At 46.8% G+C, this 22,212-nt stretch overlaps 3 protein-coding genes across 3 annotated transcripts in view; 1 reads left to right on the top strand and 2 right to left on the bottom strand.

Moving 5' to 3' along the window:
• Positions 1 to 1,657: 1,657 nt before the first annotated feature.
• cnot8 (CCR4-NOT transcription complex, subunit 8) lies at positions 1,658 to 7,876 on the bottom strand. The gene is made up of 7 exons (XM_080550098.1): positions 7,790 to 7,876; positions 6,749 to 6,946; positions 6,316 to 6,509; positions 5,767 to 5,928; positions 4,699 to 4,843; positions 3,966 to 4,076; positions 1,658 to 2,512 (listed from the first exon to the last, which is right to left on the bottom strand). The coding sequence occupies exons 2-7, from the start codon at positions 6,863 to 6,865 to the stop codon at positions 2,384 to 2,386; spliced, it is 858 nt and encodes a 285-aa protein (XP_080406224.1). The 5' UTR covers positions 6,866 to 6,946; positions 7,790 to 7,876; the 3' UTR covers positions 1,658 to 2,383.
• Positions 7,877 to 8,133: 257 nt separating this feature from the next.
• fam114a2 (family with sequence similarity 114 member A2) lies at positions 8,134 to 18,928 on the bottom strand. Its single transcript, XM_080549810.1, has 14 exons — positions 18,826 to 18,928; positions 17,947 to 18,285; positions 17,387 to 17,486; positions 16,912 to 17,034; positions 16,001 to 16,089; positions 15,076 to 15,210; positions 14,499 to 14,660; positions 12,966 to 13,089; positions 11,863 to 11,948; positions 11,248 to 11,361; positions 10,944 to 11,083; positions 10,626 to 10,698; positions 9,735 to 9,788; positions 8,134 to 9,139 (listed from the first exon to the last, which is right to left on the bottom strand). Exons 2-14 carry the CDS (start codon positions 18,271 to 18,273, stop codon positions 9,050 to 9,052), a joined length of 1,617 nt encoding a protein of 538 aa, XP_080405936.1. The 5' UTR covers positions 18,274 to 18,285; positions 18,826 to 18,928; the 3' UTR covers positions 8,134 to 9,049.
• Positions 18,929 to 19,924: 996 nt separating this feature from the next.
• LOC308174350 (microfibrillar-associated protein 3-like) overlaps positions 19,925 to 22,212 on the top strand; it is a gene marked incomplete at both ends in the record, with an annotated part of 16,784 nt that continues 14,496 nt past the window's right edge. Inside the window, 2 exon segments of the mRNA XM_080549427.1 lie at positions 19,925 to 20,237; positions 20,503 to 20,647. Coding sequence (XP_080405553.1) covers positions 19,925 to 20,237; positions 20,503 to 20,647 — 458 coding nt within the window.

Genomic DNA, 22,212 nt, shown 5'->3' with positions numbered 1-22,212 from the left:
GAAATGCTCCGCTCTTGCCTCATCAAGTGATTCATCAAGTGATTCATCAAGAGCACTGTTGTTACCGTCAGCTGGAATGAAACCATCCATCCATCCCTACATCCCTCCATCCATCCCTCCATCCATCCCTCCCTCTCTCCATCCATCCCTCCATCCATCCCTCCCTCCCTCCCTTCCTATGAAACCTGATTAATGTTCAGAGGCGGTGTTATCTGGTACTCAGCCTGGGAGATGGACCTGTACAGAACCTCGTAACATCCTCATGATGGTACCCAACGCTGTGTCAGGTACGGGGGAGGCTGGTGAAGGTAGAAATCGGGAGGACGGGTTCATTGTAACGCATGGAATGAAATCAGTGGAGTGGTATTGGGCTCATTTGTATTGTACTCATTCACGCAATTAAAGTGCACATTTCTGGTCGAGGGGGGAAATCAGGCCTCAGCTCAATCATACACACACACAACTTTAACCCTGCTTCTAGGACATTCTGAAGTCACAAGACACGATGTTGGGTACTATAATGGGTGTTCCTTGTCTCTGGGTGTCGCTCTAGAGGAAACCACCGCTGAAACCCAAACCAACGCCCTTAGCCGCTACCCAGCATGCCCTGGCGTAGATCTCACAGGTTTGGAGGGGTGTAAGCCATGTCAGTGGTAGTAGTTGATTGGTGTCATTTTGCTCTCCGAGGTGGGGTTTCCATCATTGCCTACCCAGATTGTCTCAGGTCTGTGAAAGTGCATAGGGGGTAGGCACCAAGTGATGGATTGGTTATGGATCTAGTAGTCTTCAGGGCCCAGTTGTTCAAAAAGTTTAATCTGGATCAGAATGATGATCCCATGTTTTGCTGTCCAGGATCAGGCCAATCCATCTTACTTTTGTGCCAGGTTTTTTCAAAGCAACATTGGATTGGATCATCCACACTTTTGAAGATCTATCTGGCTGATTTTGAGTCGTATTGGGGAAATCAGCCAGCTTGATCTGGTTCTGGATAGCAAAACAGAATCAGGATCATTCTGATCCAGATTAAACGTTTTGAACAACTGGGCCCTGGGGACCAGATTAGAGTCATGAATACTGCAGGGGAGGCTCATGGTAATGGATTGAACACGTGTTTGATACCATTCCTCCATGCATTACAATGAGCCCATCCTTCTGCCTCTATCAGCCTACCCTGAAAGGGTAATTGAACCCTCCCTGAGAAGACTTGCTGTATTTAACAGATTCAGGATGTCATGATGGGGTGTGAGAGGTGGTAGACTTTGTGCTTCATCATAGAATGTAAATGAACTTGTAACCTTGCTTATTGCTGCAAAGGCCATGTGAAATGTGTGTTTACTATACCCCCCAGCAAAACATCCACACTTTTTGTTTTATTATAAACATTTGTCAAGTGCATTTCTTTGACTAAAGACTAGTTGTGTGAGCATGCCTAAGACAAAAACATGATAAAATTACAAAAAAAAACTTTCGCATTGACAATAGAAAATGTTTTAATATACAACTGTTTCAAACAATGTATGTTGTAAAAACAATATCAACCACAAACATCTGTTTAAACTTGGCGGTGAACAAATTAAAAGCAAAAATGTTACACAGAACTGCAGCGTGCTGCCCCGCCCCCCGTCCCAGAACACAGTCCCCCCCCCCCTTTCCCGGAACACAGTCCCTCCTCACAGAACCGCCTGGTAACCCTGGTAACCCATCTAAAAGCCTCCATCATCAGAGGAATAATGCTAAAACATACTGCCTTCATTGAAATTTTACATTTTAATTTACATACCTTTCCAGCATAATTTAAAATTGTACAATCCCTACAAAGCATGTTATCCAACAATGAGGGAGAGGAGGGGAACAGTCGATACCTACCGATCTAGTGACATTTTGTTTTTGAGAAAAAGAAAAAGAAAAGCAGATATAATCTTCGAGAATTGCTGTAGAGCACTTCAAAATGCTAAGCTTCTCATTAGCAGTACAATACCACAAGAACTGGTCCCATAATTTAAAAAAAAGGGGGGGGAAGAAGGATATTATTAACTGCAATTCTGTAAAACAAAGATAAAAGTGTGTTGAAGTCTGGTCACTAATAAATGGGCCTGCTAGAAAGGTTTGATAGTGGTACAATAGCGAATTTGAATGGCTGCCAATCAATACGCAGTAAAATCAACTATGACAGAACAAAAATGGGTTCGGGTGGAGGGAGGGGGTGGGGGGGAGAGATAGTCGTAGGTGACCAATGTCCATTTTGCAGCTGGTGAGATGGATCTTAGAAATTCTCCTCCGTTTTGTTTTTTCCCTCCAAGAAGTAGAGAGCGGGGAGAAATAGTGACATCTGCTGGATGGGTTTAAAACAAGTGCGCGTTCCCACTTGATGGCCTTGCGGAGGTCAGTGCTTGTTGTTAGTTTCTTCTTGGGAGGAGCTCGAGATGCCGTTCTGGTTCTGGGACGACCCGGAGCCCAGGCCGTACAACCGCCCACAATACTTTGCGTCGTCGATGTTGTCTTCAAAGAAAAGCTGAGAGAGGGAAAGAAAAAAAAGAAGAAGAAAAAGGAGAGGGAGACATTGCTTAGACAATGATTGACATGACAGGGTTCTTGATCATATTACATTTGTTGAGAAGATCTGTGTACCCAACTAGTGTGGGTAGAGAGACCATAAGCATCTGGGTCCAGGAGTTCAAAGCTTTAGTTAAATGGATCAGAATAATCCTGATTCTTTTTTTGCCGTCCACGATCAGATCTATCTGGCTGATTTTGAGTCGTACCGGGAAAATCAGATCAGCTCGATCAGATCCTGGATAGCAAAAAAGAATCAGGATGGTTCTGATCCAGATGTAATGTTTTGGGCCCTGAGGGAAAGGCCCATGGCGGCCATCCACACTAAAGCAGCGCTCCTCATCACCTCACTGATTTCATCTGGCAACTTGGGACGAGCTAGAAAGTACCCAGTCAGCCAACCCATCAGAACAATCCTTAGAAACTATGAGCGCGTTGAACCGTTGGAAAGCCGTGTGGCCAGACGCAGCGCTTTGGATTGAGTCAGAAGATTGTCAGACTCGTTTTCACATTGTGATCCTCCTCACAGTTCTCAAGGTTTCAATGAAGGCCACAGCCTGACTGAATCCGTGCGAGGCAACAATGGTGAAACCGACCACGGTGTCAGTGTGCAACAACAGTGAAACGGAGTGCGGCTTCAAGGTAAAGGGGTTGATCCTGGACCCTGTGGTTTGTTGTGGATTAATAATGAGACTCAAGATAGGAACTTGCTTTAAATCTAGGTATAATATTTAATAAAGAAAATGGTCTTTCGCAACTCGAGTTGGACCCAGCCCACTTAAGGTAGACTGAAGTGCCCACTCACACACAACACATCTCTGATACAGTAAAACAGCGATAGGAGTCCGCATTCCATAAATGTTGAAACATTGGAACAATGTTGGACAAGGTCTTCATTTCACACTGCACACTGGGTATACTGTCAACACAGTCACAACATTGATATCGTGTCTGCATTCCATCACTGTCCATGAGCACAAGGCCCTTGGACATGAGCACTAGACATCCCAACAATGCCACGCATGTGAAAAATCCATGACAGGTTGCAGATGATCTATTCTTCATCCAGAAGTGTGCACTCGTTCACTTCCCCCTGAGAGCATTGGGATAGGTTCAAGTGTAGCGGAGGTGGTTTGGAATCAGGCTCATCTCCTGATGAGGTTAGCCCTGCCTCGGACATGGAAACTCAAGCGCCACCCCTTGGGTCTTCCATGTGAGAGAGACCCACGTTCGAACCCCCCACCTTGTCACACACACATGTCTGGAGAGAGTTTCCACCTGTCCACATGTCACTCACACTTCACGCGTTCCTTTTAAATCCATGAGGGGATTGGGGGGGGGGGAGTGGAAGAGTGCACACCTGGGGGAGAAGGGTACCACAGGCTGTGTAGGACTCCCCTGGAGGTACGTACCTCTTTCATCCTAAAGAAGGCCATCCCTGTGAGCAGCGAGTCTGACCCAGCCTGGTGCTGCCTTCCGATCCTCTTCAACTCCAACTGATCAGCCACCTCCTGGAGCCCCCCCTGGAGAGAGAGAGAGAGAGAGAGAGGGAACGAGAGAGAGAGAGAAAGAGAGACACACACACACAGAGAGAGAGAGAGAGAGAGAGAGAGAGAGAGAGAGAGAGAGAGAGAGAGAGAGAGAGAGAGAGAGAGAGAGAGAGAGAGAGAGAGAGAGAGAGAGAGAGAGAGAGAGAGAGAGAGAGAGAGAGAGAGAGAGAGAGAGAGAGAGAGAGAGAGAGAGAGAGAGAGAGAGAGAGAGAGAGAGAGAGAGAGAGAGAGAGAGAGAGAGAGAGAGAGAGAGAGAGAGAGAGAGAGAGACAGAGACACACACACACACAGAGAGAGAGAGAGAGAGACACACACACACACAAATGTCAGTCACTACCTTCCTCTTGTAACACAGGAAGCATGAGCACATCTAAGCGGTTTGGTTTTTGAAAAACACTTGAGATGTTTGAACCCTTAAAACCACTGTCTTCACTTGTCACGCGTTATGCCTGAAGAAGGTCTATGACCGAAAGCATGCAATAAACAACAGGTTTTTTTGCACAGTGTTTGAGTGTGCGGATGCTGTTATTTTGCAAATGATTACAACCTCCATCCTCCAGACTGCCACACAAAGCAATTGTGTCCTTTTTTTTACCTTCAAGTTCTTGCAGCTCTTCATCAGGTATTTGACGTCGTAGATGGCGGGGAAGAAGAGGTTGAGGATCTGGAAGAACTCGTGTTCCTCCTCTGGGAGCCGGGTATCGGTTAGGAGCTTCACCAGGTAGCCAAAGTCGTACCCGCTGCAACAGACAAGCACAGCGTAGAGACTCATCAGCACACTGACTTCTTTAACTCACAACAGGCCCTCAAAACCCACCTCTTCAAGCTCGCCTTCACCAGTTAACCCTCTCCCCCTCCCCTTCCCATGTGTCCCCAGCACTACCTTAATTAGGCCCCTATACTTTCTTCCATTTACCTTTTGTTTCTTTTTATTATTACTAGTCGATCTTCTCCGTTTGTAAAGGGTGGTTTCGCTCCGGTTAGAAACGTATGTTATGCGTATGTTACTTCGGTTACATAAAGGGCTGTGAGAACGCAAATCAGAGAAATAATTTATGCAACAATGTTGCAATCTCATCCACTTGCTCCAGGTCATGATTCGGATTTTCATGTGAGAACATGACCCAAGAGTAGCTTATGCAGGTCTGTACAGACTGGGGGCAGCAGGTAGCCTAGAGGTTAGAGAGGCCGGCTAGCAATCGGAAGGTCGCTGGTTTCATCCCCACCTCAGGAGGGAGCTACATGTAAGCTGGTGACTGGAGGGTTGCTGGTATCACATCTAAGGTGCCTACCACTGCTGTTGTACCCTTGAGCAAGGCACTTAACCCCTAATTGCTCCAGGGGCGCTGACTATGGTTATGGCTGTCTTTGTACCATGGGCAATGACAAAAAGTATGAATGGTAAATGGACTACGCTTATATAGCGCCTTATTCCAAAGAGTTTTACAATGGCCTCTCATTCACCCATTCACACCCCAATGGCGGCAAGCTACCATGCAAGGCGCCGGCCCGCTCATTAGGAGCAATTTGGGGTTCAGGATCTTGGCCAAGGACACCACATGGACAGAAGGAGCTGGGGGTTGAACCGCCGACTTCGCGATCATTAGACGCCGGCTCTACTTCCTGAGACACATATCTAATCATCCCCACACGTTCTTCTTACCTGTGAAACGAGAGCCACTTGACGTTTTCACACAGCACCAAACCAGACGTCATCAGAAGCTCTGCAAAGTAGAGCGTGTCGATGCCCTCTTCTTCATGCTTCTTGAACTGGAGGCCAGAGTTCTGTAGGAGGTCTATGGAGTCCTGGGAGTACATGTCCTCTCTGTGGGCAGACCAACCAAACACCCCTTTACATTTTAGAACTCACATTTTAAAGTTTTTGGCATTTATCAGAGTCCTTTATCCAAAGCGACTTACAACAAATTACATTTGACCAAAAGTAAGTGAATCATCTTTTCTAGTCATACTAGGAAAAAGTAATTTATGCTCGGCAGTAATCCATCAGCAGTCGTATTGCTGGAAAAAAACACTCTTTTCCAGGTGCAAAATATACTTTTTTAAACCATGACAATGTGTGAAGCTGGACTTACAACATATTGTCTATGAGTCGAGAGGAGACGCCTTGAGCGCAATCAGTGGGACTTAAAACAAATATGAACTCTCATACATGCGATGCAATGCCTCCCAAAGGATGGGCAGTGACACCTACGTCAGGTTGAATTTGAAGTTGAACTGCCACGTCGTGGTTCCTTGAGGATAGTCTCCGTCCTCGTTCATGAAGGACAGCCCCAGCTGGATGATCTTGAGCAGGTCAACGTTGCACCTCAGGAGCTGGTACTGGTAGTCTACCGTGCTCCGGAACTCGCCTATGGGACGAACGACCACACCGGGAAATTCTGTGTCCTGATGGAAGAAGAGAGAGAGAGAGAGAGATACAGACAGAGACACAGAGAGAGAGAGAGAGAGAGAGAGAGAGAGAGAGAGAGAGACAGAGAGAGAGACAGAGAGAGAGAAAGAGAGTAAATGCAACGCATTCAAAAGCCTTCACAGATGAGACCACCATTGCTGACAATCATGAGGACAGATCACTTTTTTCTTTCTTTCTTTCTTTTTTAAAGCACATCATTAGGGGACCAGTTTACCATGGCGATGAAGTTGTAGCCTTGAATAATCTGTCGGATCTTCCTCATCTCCTCCTCCACGTTGCTCGCCCATACCTCACAGATAATCTGACTGCTATCTGCAAGTGCGGCTGGCATTTTGGCAGGTTTGAGGAAAGGACTGAAAACCCCGACAATTCTGCAGCACTTGTTAGGGGAGCTGCCCGATGAAGAAACAGACTAGAACGGGAATGGGGGACAAGAAGAAGGGGGTCTGATGTTAGCTCGTTCATGAGGTTAGATTCATCATCATCATGTTTTCTGTTAACGCATGCAAAGACTACAGTACAGTGCAAACTCTGTGCAGTCACTAGAGTAGAAGGGCTGGATATATAAACACATGGAACTAGGCGCCGAAATCAAACCCTGGAGGAGCTGGTAAGTATGAATGTAGGTCACCTATTTTGGATTCTTCAAAACGGCGAATTTCGCCGAAAGGTGAGCGATTATCATGCCTGGTAGCTACTACCACTAAGCACAACTAATGCTAGTCAAGACAGCTTGGCATACCAACCATGCACACACACAGGGGTGACGTCATCCACCGGCTCAGCCAGGGTCAGTCAATGACCAAGCAAGCCAACAGAAACCCAGGTAACTCACCTATGTATGAGCATGTAGTGTTTTAATGTTTAATGCATTGTGGTTTAGTAATAGTTTAGCTGCTACGTTGAAGCCATAAAGGATAGGCTAATAACCAATGATTAAATATGGTTATTGAGGAACAATACATTGGTTAGCTTGCCTTAGACCTGCTAAGTCAACCAACCTAGTGTCTGGTCACTACTGATGGAGGTTAGCCTTCGCTGCTACTAGCCCCTTGTTAGCAACAAGCAAGCTACCGTATCTATCTATGGAGCCAAGCTAGCTAGCTAGCTTCAGCAAAACTGAAAACCACGGTCCGAAATAACTGGCCAACAACTCACATTTGTAATGTTACGGCTTCTAAATTACAACCCGTTTTGTCAGTGAAAACCCAAACGCACGAACCCACAGAAAACCACGTTTATCCGTCTGAGCTACCTGAGTCGTGTTGGTGTTGTGGTGTTCCCGTCGCGGCTACTGTTAGCCTGCTAGCTAACGCTGCTGGTCAACGTTGTTGGTTTCCTTTGGTGCTCTCGGAAGTCAGACATATTACATGTGCGCAGGCGCACTGACGACATACACGGCACAGCGCCCCCTCCCGGACACACGGTGGTACTCAAAATAACGAAGCCCGAATATCTCCTATATCTCTGGCCCAGGTGATAGGAAGCATGTGACAAATTTATGCTGAGGAAAATCGAGTTTAATTTCTAAAATAATTGCACATTGTCTCACTTGCTTACTTACTTAAATAATAGTAATCTATTACTTGTTGAGCACTGTCATGATTTGACTTATCTTCCCATTGTAGTATGCAATAATAATAGGATATATATATATATGTATATATATATTTTTAGTAAACCATCATTTATTTGAAAAGCATAAAATACCTGACAGTTATGTAGCTCCAAAAAGGTCAAGTACAACCTGATCACTTCACATAACTAACTACAATACAATTGTTTGACATATCATTTAAATACCTGATAAATATAGCAGGTTGGAATTTGCTTTTAAGGGTACAATTTTACCTTTTAATACAGATAAAGCAACATCACAGACATCTGCAACAGAGACCTGAAATACTTGGTTTATCCTGAAGTTTTTGTGTGAGGAATAAAATAATTGAACCGTGGTGATAGTAAGAGACAGTTAGACATCACGGACAGGCCTCAATTCAGAAATGTGAAACTGTAAATCTGTACATAAGCACAGTGTTTAGATGAGCAATACGTTGTAATTCGACTTAAGTTACATGTCATTCCAACCATCTCTTCCCAAAATACTGTAATTCAATGTCTATCTACTGTGTGCAATACCCAACAAGCAAAAAACACTGTTCATCCTTCCAGGTGTGAAAGCCAGTTGGGGCTTGAACTAAAAAATGAATAGAATAAAATAGCAGAGGCAGTGTTTTAAACAGCAATGACATGTCCAGTAGAAAATCGAGGACCAGTTCATTGTAAAGCATGGAATGGAATAAGGAGTGGTGTAAAACACTGTGTGTGTTCTAATTCTACTCCTCATTCCATTCCTCATTCCATTCCATGTGTTTGACACCACTCCTCATTCTATTCCATGCATCACAATGAGCCCCGTCCTCCGATTTCTACTTCCTCCACCACCAGCCTCCCTTGGTCCAATCCGATGCTCTCCTATGAAGGGTCGTGTGGTTGTGGTACGGAGGGGGAGTGGTCACTGCTGCTGCCTCTGGATGTAGGACACCTCTAGCACGGGCATCAGCAGCTGGAAGGCGTCCTGGATGTAGGACGCACTGTTGGACGCCTGGAGAGGAGAAGGAGGTCAGATTGTACATCTGTGAATGCATACCATTTTGTTGGTCACTATGTACTGTTACGCCACACACAGGGAGGGAGGGAGGGAGGGATGGAGAGAGACACACACATGTTTGGGGGCGGCTGTGGCGCAGGAGGTAGAGCCGCCGTCTAATGATCGCGAGGTCGGCGGTTCGAGCCCCGGCTGGCCACATGTCGAGGTGTCCTTGGGCAAGACACTGAACCCCAAATTACTCCCAGTGAGCAGGCCGGCCGGCGCCTTGCATGGTAGCTTGCCGCCATTGGTGTGTGAATGTGTGTGTGAACGGGTGAATGAGAGGCCGTTGTAAAGCGCTTTGGATAAAGGCGCTATATAAGCCAGTCCATTTACCATTTATAGAGAATCACGCACACAAGCCACAAGCACAGACAGATGGACAAGTATTGTAAAACATGTTGTTGCTTCTTTTTAAAAAAGTAAACCACTTTGAACTGCCCCTATTGTCTGAAATGTGCTCTACAAATAAACTCGCCTTGCCTTAACTTGCCAATCAGTGACGACCTGACACACACAGCTGCTACGACAGTAAAAGTCGGGTACAAACCTCCAGGAACACTCCTGTTATGAGCGGGTTCAGGACATCTCCTTTCTCATTTGACTGAAAAACAACAAGAACAAAAGTCCATCCAATCAAGGTGAGCCAAATCTCCTCTACCTCTAATGATTCATCACACTCTCTCTCTATGGGGAATTAATTACATTCAGACATCTCCATTAAAACGATGTCAGAAATAAACATTGCATCATTTATCATCACGGTGTCCGACTGGCCTGTATCAGATGGCTAGACGGTCTATGAGGCTGATTACTTTGTGAAACTCATGAGACACTTTATCAATGTCATTCATCCCGTAGCAGTACAAATACGTTTTATAATGAAAAGAGTAGCTGTGAAGACCTTGAATACTAATATCTGAAGCTTAGGGTGGGTGTGAGGAGTGTTTACTGTGTTCGGAGTGACTAGACGCTCACTGGACACTTTATTAAGAACACCGGTACACCTTCTCATTCATTCAGGTGATGTAATGGTGTGGGGGAATGGTTTCTTGGCACACTTTGGGCTCGTTAATACCAATCAATCATCGCTTGAATGCCACAGACTATTTGAGTATTGTTGCTGACCACGTGCATCCCTTTCATGGCCACAATGTCCCCATCTTCTAATGGCTGCTTCTAGCAGGTTTTATGAACATGACATTGAGTTCAGTGTTCTTCAGTGGCCTTCCCCAGTCACCGGATCTGAATCCAACACCTTTGTGATGTGGTAGAACGGAAGATTTACAGCTTGAAAGTGCACCAGAAAAATCTTGTGGAGTCAATGCCACGAAGAATTGTGGCTGGTTTGAGAGCAAAGGGAGGCCCTACCCCGTATTAGTATAGCGTTCCTAATAAAGTGTCAGTGAGTGTGTATGTACAGTGGCGGTTGCTATCTTACCCCAATTGTGGTTAAACAGGAGGTGAACCTCTTGGATAGTAGTGAAATCTCTTTACACAAAACAATGGTTATCCTGTCAGGAGGAAAACAACGTGGAGTTAGAGATGATGAGATGATGGATGAAGATCATTAGGATCATATATCGCACACACAAACGCACACCCACCCACACACACACACACACACACACACACACACACACACACACACACACACCTCTAGTATGGCCTGCTCCAGGCACACGCACACACACGCACACGCACACACACACACACACACACACACGCACACACACACAACTGGTGTGTGGGGACTCACTGTGAGAGGACCTTGGCCTGCTCCAGGCTGGTCACCTCCAGGCTGGTAGACAGCAGGATCATCTCTGCCACCTTGTGGAACTGCTCTATGGAGCGGGCGGTCAGCTCTGCCAGGCTCCTGATGGCCGACGAGTGGACGTCCTGAGACACCACAACCACAACAACAACCACAACAACAACAACAACATCAGTACTGAGAAGAGTGGATGTCCTGAAGACACCACAACAACAACAACAACAACAACAACAACAACAATCTATTATGACGTTGTGTTAATGTTAATGTTAATGTACTGTATTCATACCTCCACGGTGTATTGTTTAGTCACTTCCTGTTCCTCCCCTTCTTCTCCTACTTCCTCTTCCTCCTTCGCAGGCGTGGTCATCTCAGCAATCCGCTCACATGCGTTCCTACAGGCCTGGTAGGAAATGACATCACTTGTTAGCCCACTGGCCTCTACCATCATTAACCTTTGTTAGCTTTACCTTGGGTGCGTTCGTAAATTCGCTCTGAGAACGCCGGAGCGCACACTGGGTTCGACGTCATAAAGGGACCAGGTCATTCGATTGGACAAGAGGCATTCCGTGAGTGCTGATCAGATTTCCAGAGTGTACGAATTTACGAACGCAGCCCTTATGATAGTCGATTATAATGACACTGTGTCACAGGTTAGCAGGATCATAATCATCTTATTACAGCATCGACGTCATACCAACACTCTCCATGTGGTGGCGCCAGACACAACGTCACTGACGTCAACAGGGAAATTATATGTCGTGTACAACAGTGGAGGCTGGGGGAGGTAGTCATCGGAGGACGGGCTGTTGAAACCATTCCTCACTCCGTTCCACGCGTTACAATGAGCCCGTCCTCCGATGTCTACCTCCGCCAGCCTCCCCGCCAGCCTGCCCATCCCTACCTTGCCAAGCTTGTCGGCGGTGGTCGACACGTGGAGTCCGGCCAGGGCCTGGGTTAACTCCCTCAGGAACTCTGAACCGTCTTCATCTGGAAATGTTTTAACGAACAACAACAACTCAGATGTATCGCTTTCTTTTCTGTCTCCATGAAAAGGAAACATACCGTTCTTCAGTAGAGGACAACGTCAGCATGTCCATGTCTCTCTGACTCTGTGTGACAGTGTTGTGTGTTGTGACAGTGTTGTGTTGTGTGACAGTGTTGTGTTGTGTATCAGTGTTGTGTGTGTTGTGTAGTGTATCAGTGTTGTGTGTAGTGTATCAGTGTGTGTAGTGTATCAGTGTGTGTTGTGTGTAGTGTATCAGTGTGTGTTGTGTGACAGTGTTGTGTGTAGTGTATCAGTGTGTGTTGTGTGTAGTGTATCAGTGTGTGTTGTGTGACAGTGTTGTGTGTAGTGTATCAGTGTGTGTTGTGTGTTGTGTGACAGTGTGTGTTGTGTGTAGTGTATCAGTGTGTGTTGTGTGTAGTGTATCAGTGTGTGTTGTGTGTAGTGTATCAGTGTTGTGTGTAGTGTATCAGTGTGTGTTGTGTGTAGTGTATCAGTGTGTGTAGTGTATCTGTGTAGTGTATCAGTGTGTGTAGTGTATCAGTGTGTGTTGTGTGTAGTGTATCAGTGTGTGTTGTGTGACAGTGTTGTGTGTAGTGTATCAGTGTGTGTTGTGTGTAGTGTATCAGTGTGTGTTGTGTGTAGTGTATCAGTGTGTGTTGTGTGTAGTGTATCAGTGTGTGTAGTGTATCAGTGTGTGTAGTGTATCAGTGTGTGTTGTGTGTAGTGTATCAGTGTGTGTAGTGTATCAGTGTGTGTTGTGTGTAGTGTATCAGTGTGTGTAGTGTGTAGTGTATCAGTGTGTGTAGTGTATCAGTGTGTGTAGTGTATCAGTGTGTGTAGTGTGTAGTGTATCAGTGTGTGCTGTGTGTAGTGTATCAGTGTGTGTTGTGTGTAGTGTATCAGTGTGTGTTGTGTGTAGTGTATCAGTGTGTGTTGTGTGTAGTGTATCAGTGTGTGTAGTGTGTTGTGTTGTGTGTTGTGTGACAGAGGTCAGGTACCTTTCCTCTCGTCTCCTTCGTCGTCGTCGAACTCCACCAGAGAGAAGGGCTCCTTGATGAGCTCCAGGTCCTCCCTCAGCTGGGCCCGCTGCTCCCCGGCCAGGGTGGTCAGCACCGACCTCACCTGGAGCACACACAGGACAACACTGAACACACTGCTACCATGGTCACCCCACAGAGCTGAACACCGCCTCACTGCTACCATTACTTTTGCTCTTTAATTCTGTTTTTATTGTTTTTATGTAAAGCACTTTGTGACCGCTGGTCTGTGATAGGTGCTATATAAATAAACTTGACTTACTTACTTACTTACTTACTACCCTGGTCACACCACAGAGCTGAACCAAGCTGAGCTCTGACGTATACAAAGAAATGAACAAAAATAGAAATGCGACACTTTCGTTTTTGCTCCAATTCTTCACGGGTTGAAATCAAAGACCTAAGACTTTTTCTACGTACACAAAAAAAGGGCTATTTCTCTCAAATTGTGTTCTCTAATTTGTTTCAATCTGTGTTAGTTAGTGAGCACTTCTCCCTTTGCCGAGATAATCCATCCACCTGACAGGGGTGGCATATCCAGATGCTGATTAGACAGCGTGATTATTGCACAGATGTTCCTTAGGCTGGTCATAATAAAAGGCCACTCTAAAACGTGCAGTTTTATCCCACAGTTTTGAGGGAGTGTAAGGGTGCAGCGATATGCTAAAACATCGACGCAACAACATGGGATAAAATGACAGGAATGCGATGGTTTTAACACGCTACGCACGAGAGCCACTGCCACTGCTTCCCAAGCAAGCAACACGTCTGTCTGAGGGTAAATATGCTATGCTAATAAATATGCGCCAGGCAGGCAGGCTTAGCAGATGTTTTCTTTGACTAAGAAATCCTAAATGAAAAGGAATGCTGTATAAATATTGTCCCGTTTCATCCATTTTAGACGTCGACAGATGTTTCTTAGTGTACAAAGAAGACTTTATAAAGTTTGTACTTTTATGCTTGTATAGAGCCATACTATAATTAGAGACCATTTCATTTATTTTTTCCATTATTTGCCTTTTTAATTATGTTAAAATGTTATGTTCAGATGATATACACTGTAAATGAAAACCTGTGTAGGCCTACTTTTTTTCCCACACAGAAAATGTATCAGGAATCAATAAGCAGAATCGATAATGGAATCTGCACCAATAACATCTCATCAGTTCCCATCCCTAGTGGGGTCCCGAGTGGGGTCAGTGGGTCTAGTGGGGTCCCTAGTGGGGTCAGTGGGTCTAGTGGGGTCCCTAGTGGGGTCAGTGGGGTCAGTGGGTCTAGTGGGGTCCCTAGTGGGGTCAGTGGATCTCGTTTAAACACCAGCAGACTGCTGACTGGGAACAGACGCGTCCTCCCCTCCTCCCCTGCTTCTGTCTCTTGTTTTCTACTGAATAAAAATCACGGAAAAGCCCCAGGCGCCATGTGTAGTCATTAGTGGTACCAGCGAGGTGTTCCAGGTGATTAGAGGGGTGTTGTCGCGCGGCTCGGCAGCCCTACCTTTGACTCGCTCTCTCGGGACAGGATCTCCAGGGCCTCCAGGTGGGCCAGGCCTTGGAACTCGTCGAACAGCATCCCGTAGTGGGCCTTGTTCCTCTCCGGGTCTGAGGAGACCTCCTCCGCAGTCTGCTGCTCCTCCTTCTCCTTGGCTTCCCTCAAGACCTGCACACACGCACACACACGCGCGCGCACACACACACACGCATGCACACGCACACACACACACACACACACACACGCGCACACACACACGTGCCCACACGCACACACACACACACACGCACACGCACATGCACACACACACAGAGAAAAACAAAAACAACCTTGGAAGAACTTCTCTCTCCCAAAAAGAAAACAACACTCACAGGCCTGAGTCAAACTAGAGCTGTAGAGACTGTTATACTGTAGCTGCTATACTGTGTCAATGCAACGTATGGCTCTCAATGTGCTGTTTGATTGTTGTGCTTTCTGTCCAGATATCTGAAATAAATTGGGCCGATCCATTACTGAGCATCGGTCTAGGGCCGATCGATTATTGGCTTCAAATGCTGGCTCGGGAATCAGAGATAGGACAGACCTGAGACAGAGTGGAGGTCCGGATCATGAGGCCCTTGGTCTTCTTGAAGCCGGGGTCCCCCTCTGCGATCACATCCATGGTCTTCTTCCCTATGAACTCCAGAGCGTCCAGGCCTCCCGTCAGCACCGTCTTCCCCTGGGACAGAGACACAGAGACACACAGGCCTCAGCTGCCACTCTGCACCAGACATGATGGTACACCCAGTGCTTAGGACAGAAGAAGAGAAGAGAAGAAGAGAGGAGAAGAGAGGAGACTATGGGGGAGAGGAGGAGAGAGGAGGAGACAAGAGAAGAGAAGAGAGGAGAGGAGGAGACAAGAGAGGAGAGGAGAAGAGAAGAGAGGAGAGGAGAGGAGAGGAGAGGAGACAAGAGAAGAGAAGAGAAGAGAAGAGAGGAGAGGAGGAGAGAGGAGACAAGAGAGGAGAGGAGAAGAGAAGAGAAGAGAGGAGAGGAGAGGAGACAAGAGAAGAGAAGAGAAGAGAAGAGAGGAGAGGAGAGGAGAGGAGAGGAGAGAAGAGAAGAGAGGAGAGGAGAGGAGAGGAGAGGAGAGAAGAGAAGAGAGGAGAGGAGAGGAGAGGAGAGGAGAGAAGAGAGGAGAGGAGAGGAGAGGAGAGGAGAGGAGAGAAGAGAAGAGAAGAGAGGAGAGGAGAGGAGAGGAGGAGAGAGGAGGAGACAAGACAAGAGAAGAGAAGAGAAGAGAGGAGAGCAGGGAGGAGAGGAGAGGAGAGGAGAGGAGAGGAGGAGACAAGAGAGGAGAGGAGAGGAGAGATGACAAGGCATGGAGACAAGAGAAGAGAGGGGAGAGAAGAAGAGAAGAGGAAAGGAGGAGAGGAGAAGAGAAGAGAAGACAAGAGTTGACAAGGGGAGGGGGGGATTCCAGTCTGGAGACCGGATGAACACAGGAAGTGGTGGCGGCAGGTCCTTACTGTGCTCTGGAACACGCTGGAGAAGGAGGAGAGCATCCCCATGGCGTTGCCCACCGCCGACGCCCCGTCCCCCTCCCCTCGAGCCTCACCTGGGGGGGCACCAACACAGCACACTGAACACACCCTCAACACAGCACACTGAACACACCCTCAACACAGCACACTGAACACACCTCCTCAACACCCTTAACAACAACAACAACAACACCAACACAGCACACTGAACAGTGAACACACACCCTCAACACCCTTAACAACAACAACAACAACAACAACAACAACAACAACACAGCACACTGAACACACTTCCTCACACACATCCTCAACAACAACAACAACAACAAGCACTTCTACAGTATCGATGTCTCTGTGAATGCAACTGACGGAAGTTATTATATTAGAAAAAATAAAAAAAGGTTGCATTGTCAACAATGGTACACAATACCAGTGAGTCATTATTAATCTCCACAGCAAATGCAGGGCAGAACATAGCAGAGGCTTCTCGCACGGCAGCTGTTAAACCCGGCCCGGTGACTCATGTGTTTGTTTATAGATAACAAAGAGGGATAGGGATAGCAATAGCAATAGGGATGCAAAATGTGTTGTATAAGTATCTCAATATCGTGAGTTGGTGGATGAGCGAGTGAGTTAGGGTGAGAGTGTGAGAGTGAATATGAGTGTGTGTGAGAGAGAAAGAGAGAGTGAGTGAGTGATTGAGTGAGAGAGAGAGTGAGTGATTGAGTGAGTGAGTGAGTGAGTGAGTGAGTGAGTGAAAGTGATTGAGTGAGAGAGTGAGTGAGTGATTGAGTGTGAGAGAGAGTGTGAGTGAGAATGAGTGTGAGAGAGAGAGTGAGTGAGTGAGTGAGTGAGTGAGTGAGAGAGAGAGTGAGTGAGTGAGAGAGAGTGATTACCCTCCAGTTTGTCCCTCCCCTCCCCCTCCTCCCTCTCCTCCTGCTGGGCGGCAGACAGCTCCGTGGGGCTGGGGATGCCTAGTGAGGTCTCTGCCTTCTCGATGGCCTGGGTGATCCCCTGACCTGGGAGGAACAGAGGAGAAAACACAGACGACTTCTATGACTGACTGACACATTTAGATTTAGATCTAGTACTCTAACAAGAAATAACGACAATAAAACAGCTATAACTATGACTAAAGTCATTTAGTCGGAACACTTTGAAAAGCTGCAACGTTTGCAGGAAAAGTGCTATACAAATAAAAAAGTTATTATTATTATTATTATTATTTACTATCCCATTACTTACACAGGGCACTGTACAACGAATCGAATAGGGGCTACATGTCACATGTTAATTAATTCACTGTGTAAACGGGTCCTTAAGAGACAAACAGAAAATGCAGAAATAGAAGCGATCCCGATCCTTCCTCACCTACGGTAGCCACAGTGGCTGAGGCCGTGGAGAGGATAGACTTCCCCCAGCTACCCCAGTACCCCCATCCTCCCTGGGCCACCGCCGACTCACTAGGGGCCTGGGGGGGAGAGGGGGGAGGGAGAGAGAGAAAGAGAGAGAGAGAGAGAGAGAGAGAGAGAGAGATTAGCCATTAAGCATGACAAACACAGTGACAGCTTGGAGAAAAGAGAATGGCCCTTAATGATCAGAGTCACTGAATCAGTCAAGACAACAAGGCCCCTGGGATACACACCTGGGACACACACACATACAACGTTTATGGTATTGAGGTACTTTGAGAGTAGGCGTTTTCTTCTACAATATAAACAGTATAGCTACCATACTTTTAAGGGTGGGGGTAAATGAAAACAAAGGGCTATACATGACCGTATGATGTACCGTAGCGAGGGCCAGGGTAACACTACACCCTAACTTTATGTTGGTTCTGGGCTGGTCACTGACTAGTTTGTTCGAATAGTTCCTAGTTCCAGCCGTCAGACAAGTCCCAGAGAGACCCCGTCCATCCATCCAGCCCTTACCTTGGCCGGCTCCTCCTCTGCCCTGGGCTCCTCCTCCTCCTGGACCTCCACGGAAGGCCTGGCCTCGGGTCTCCTCCTGGTCTTCCTGGTCGGAGCCACGTCCGTGGAGATTACGTCTGTGGCGGCGTTGTCTTCTTCTGGGGTCGGCGCAGGGCTGTCTGGGGTGGCGGGGGGGCTGTCTGGGGTCTCTGGGGTGGCGGGCGGGCTGTCTGGGGTGGCGGGGGGGGACAGGGGTAGCTGAGGGACGGGGGTCGTCGCCGCCTCCATCTCCTCTGTCACCTCTGAACTCCCCGCCGCAGCATCACCGGGGGCTTCACTGTCCGACATCTTAACACATGCCTGTGACGGTTTTATGAAACACAATAACAACAATTGGCACGTTACACACAATAACAGTTGAGAGGGGTCTTTTGATAGGTTTTTAAAAAAATCTATATTCCATCAAAACAAGATTGTTCAGCAGTTTAGGAACTGGCTGAAACCAAGACAAGAGCTCAATACAATAATATGTAATAGACAGTGGGCAACATAGAGTACCATGCCTGGTGTTATGTTAGTACAGATTAAATGATGTCCACAGATTAGGGATTAGAGACTCGTCATAACAACTCTTGACCCACCCACGCCCTTTGGCCCCCCCGTAGGCAACGTAACTTCTAAAAACGCTTTCTCGAATCATGACATCAGTAGACATCTATGCACAGACCTCGACCTTTATCATCCCCCTCATCTACCTACCTCCTTGTCTCAAGTTTGCTATGATACTGTTATTGTTATTACCCCAGTCTTTTCGTGCCAATATCCCCTCGAAACACGTCAAGTTAAGGTGTTTAGACAACTACAGCAACTTGATTTGGATCAAGTATTGACGATACGAACCTTGTGTTGATAACAGATTTGGTGATATTCTGGATGTTCCTGTTGTCTGTCTGGATGTTGTTGCAGGGCAGCCACGTCACACGTTTGTTTTGGTTGAGGAATCTGTCTGGTCTCCTGTTCTTCTTCTGGCGCTGGCGATGGGCTGCGTTCGTCAACTTGCTCTGCAAATCTGATCAGCACTCACGGACGGCCGCTTGTCCAATCGAATTACTCGGTTTCTTTATGACGTCGCACCCGGTGTGCGCTCCGGCGCTCTCAGGGAAAGTTCACGAACGCAGCCTTGGTTTTACTGGACAATACACAGCGCCATCTACCGAGCGGGAGTAGTGAAACTAATGTGCCTAGTTTGTGTGAGGAGCAAAAACAACATAAATTGTTTTTATTTTATTTATTTTTTCGAACATTGTAGATTATATCTTGCAGTCAGAATAATTTAATAAGAATGTTTCTTGTCAAAAAGCATACTTTGTAACATTTTGGTTTGTGCAGTGGACAACTTGTCAGGTGTGACCACGCCTACTGTCAGATGAACACGGAAGTGACCAGTTGTTCCATTGTCTCCATGCAGGTACAGTCCGACTCCATGGGAGCTTTTATCTCTTTGGTACAGTAATAAATAAGTAGCAACAACAAGTGATTCGTTTTAGCAAAAAGTTCGTTATTATTAGGAGGGTCTCATCTTATTAGAATCAAATGTTCTTTAAAGTCAAACTTCTGCTGATGTTCAGGGCTTTCTTCCTGCTAGCCAGGCAGCACAGGTGTGTGTCAGTGGCAGAGTAGCCAAAACAAAAGCTAGCTAGCTACCTGCTATGATACAAAAATGTACTTTTAGCCAGCAAAAAATGACAACATACTAGTAGTTTGGTTCATTATATAAGTCATGAGGTAGACTATGTTGATTCATATCATGTACTGTATACTCCTGGAGTTAAGATTGTCTCAGAAAGTTCTGCACAGATGTGTTAGTATCTGTAGCCTGCCTAACAAGCCACACCTGCTAAACAGCTTCCCTCACTCCTCCTCTCCTCTCCTTTCCTGTTCTACAGGTTCTAGAACACCTGGCCTGGCTGTGAACTTCAGACGACACTGAGCCGCAGACATGTCGACAGAGCAACACCACACAGGCATGTTCTCTAGAAGTTGTGTGTGTACCTTTATCATCACACTAGTCCTTGCCTATGGACAAGCAGAAGAGAACACCACCACCACCAGAACAGCAGTAGCAGCAGTAGCAGCCGCAGCCCAGAACAGCTCCCTGGTGAGTGTGCAGCACCTGGCTAGTCTGCCCTCTCTCCGGGATTTTGTGGTGAAGGAGGGAGACAGTATGCTGGTGGAGTGCAATGTGACTGGAAGTCACGATGACGTCCAGTGGTACAACTCCAAAGGTCACGTTCTGGATGAGGAAGAGAGTGGTGAGTATTTATTTAAGCAGCTGAACTGAATAGAAACTGAATCCCTGCAGTGATATTGAACTGATTGATTGATTGATTGAAAGTGTTTGAAACCAAACTGAATAGGCCTAAACATTGACAGTGATTACAATACAATAATCATCAAACGGGTATGATTTTACGTGGTTAAAAGTATCAAGTGTGTGAAACCGTGAACTGTCTAGCAGAGCTGTGCATTGCGAGCTGTGCGTTGCGCTTTCAATAATGGCTGTTTGGCCTCTTCTAGGTGGGAAATGGCTGATCATGGAGGAGGGTGCTCTGAACATCACAGCGGTCTCCTTTGAAGACAGAGGCAGGTACACCTGCGTCACATCCGGCTCTACAGGGAGATCCAACTACACCATTACCCTCCGGGTGGCGTACACACACAGGTAATGATGGTTAAGGCTCTATGGGGCGTACACACACACACACACACACACACACACACACACACACACACACACACACACACACACACACACACATGCATCATCTTTATCTTTTGGAGCTGAAAGTACACAGTCGACCCAGATAGACTGGCCTGTAAAACAGTGCAATAGTACATAGTGCAAAAGCCATAAAAGTATGGACAGATATAGGCCTATGTACAGCGTGATATGAACAGACAAGGGCGAAGATATGTGAAGTTAAGATACATAGGCCTATGTACAGTATGATATGTACAGAACAAGGCCAATGGATATCAATACAATATGTACAGTTAGGGCAGATGTACAGTTAGGGTAGATGTACAGTGTGTAAAAAACAGCAGTGGTGCAAAAAGCAAGGTTGAAGTCCTGAGTGGTATTGGGGGGTAGGGGGAGGTGCAATATTCCTCCTGTTCCACTTCATGTCCTGGGCTGACTGTTAGTGGTCATTCACCTCTGGCTGTTTCAGCGATCATTCGCTGGCTTCCCACAGCGGGGCTCACACCACGCTGGCCAAGGCCATCTGCTTCCCCACAGCAGTCACTCCTGCTGGGCTCCAACAGGGCCTTCAACAGGGTCTACTCCAGGCCTATTAGGTGGTTAAAAGTCTGGGTTTAAGCCTCCTCTACACACCCCCCCCCCCCCCCCCCCCCCCCTATGGGTGAGGTTTAGAGCGAAGGTTGGAATGTTTGTATCACCCAAGTGCTTTAGTCGGCGAGCAAACTTGGCGGGTGACAAGTTAACCGGCATGATCCAAGTTTAGCTCGCTGTCACTGCACAACCGAATGGATTCGAATGGCGTTTTCTTAACAAATACAATTGTCATAAAGTACTTAAATTACCGGAACCTGTTGGGGGGAAACCAGAGAGCTGTAATGTGTTGCTAGGGTTACGGTTCTCCATAGGAATCCACCGCCTTACGAATTGGGAGATCAGACAGGGCGAGACTAGAAAGCCTGACTGTGGAAACTCAAACAGGCTTGTTCGCTAGACTTGAAGCACCGGGGCGTTTTGAACGCTAACCGGCCGCTAGTAAGTCTTGGCACGCTCTCTCTGCTCACACACACTGCTGTTGAAGAGAGGCTAATGAACACAGACACATAACCACTCGCACAACCACACACACACACACACGCGCTCACACAACCACACACACTCACACAACCACACACACACAAACACACACACAACCACACACACACACACACACACACACACACACACAGCATTTACCTCAGAGAATGTGAAATGTGTGTAGCCTGTTCAATATTGATGCAGAGTCAAGCGTGGTGGTTCGGTCCACTTCATTACAGAAGTCCATGTTTGGGGTTTTAATTGAACACGAAACGCAGCAAGAGAAACACACACAGACACAGACACACACACACACGCACACAACCACACAACCACACACCACACACGCACACAACCACACACACACACACACACACACACACACACACACACAGACACACACACACACACAGACACACACACACACACACCACACACGCACACAACCACAC

The sequence above is a fragment of the Nansenia antarctica genome (genome assembly GCF_963989245.1).
Source record: "Nansenia antarctica genome assembly, chromosome: 20".
NCBI lineage: Eukaryota > Metazoa > Chordata > Actinopteri > Argentiniformes > Microstomatidae > Nansenia > Nansenia antarctica.
Note: the sequence above shows the minus strand (reverse complement) of the source record. Positions and strands in the feature narration are given on the sequence as shown.

What these genes read in the sequence shown, in the direction of transcription:
- cnot8 (XM_080550098.1), bottom strand. Translation starts at nt 6,865, where the DNA reads ATGCCAGCCGCACTTGCAGATAGCAGTCAGATTATCTGTGAGGTATGG. An exon ending in GCTACAACTTCATCGCCATG is followed by an intron (nt 6,510 to 6,748) that starts GTAAACTGGTCC and finishes TTCTTCCATCAG; the next exon opens with GACACAGAATTTCCCGGTGT. An exon ending in AGAGCTGCAAGAACTTGAAG is followed by an intron (nt 4,077 to 4,698) that starts GTAAAAAAAAGG and finishes CTCTCTCTCCAG; the next exon opens with GGGGGGCTCCAGGAGGTGGC.
- fam114a2 (XM_080549810.1), bottom strand. Translation starts at nt 18,273, where the DNA reads ATGTCGGACAGTGAAGCCCCCGGTGATGCTGCGGCGGGGAGTTCAGAG. An exon ending in CGAAGGAGACGAGAGGAAAG is followed by an intron (nt 11,949 to 12,965) that starts GTACCTGACCTC and finishes AAACATTTCCAG; the next exon opens with ATGAAGACGGTTCAGAGTTC. An exon ending in CAGGCCAAGGTCCTCTCACA is followed by an intron (nt 10,699 to 10,943) that starts GTGAGTCCCCAC and finishes TCCTCCTGACAG; the next exon opens with GATAACCATTGTTTTGTGTA.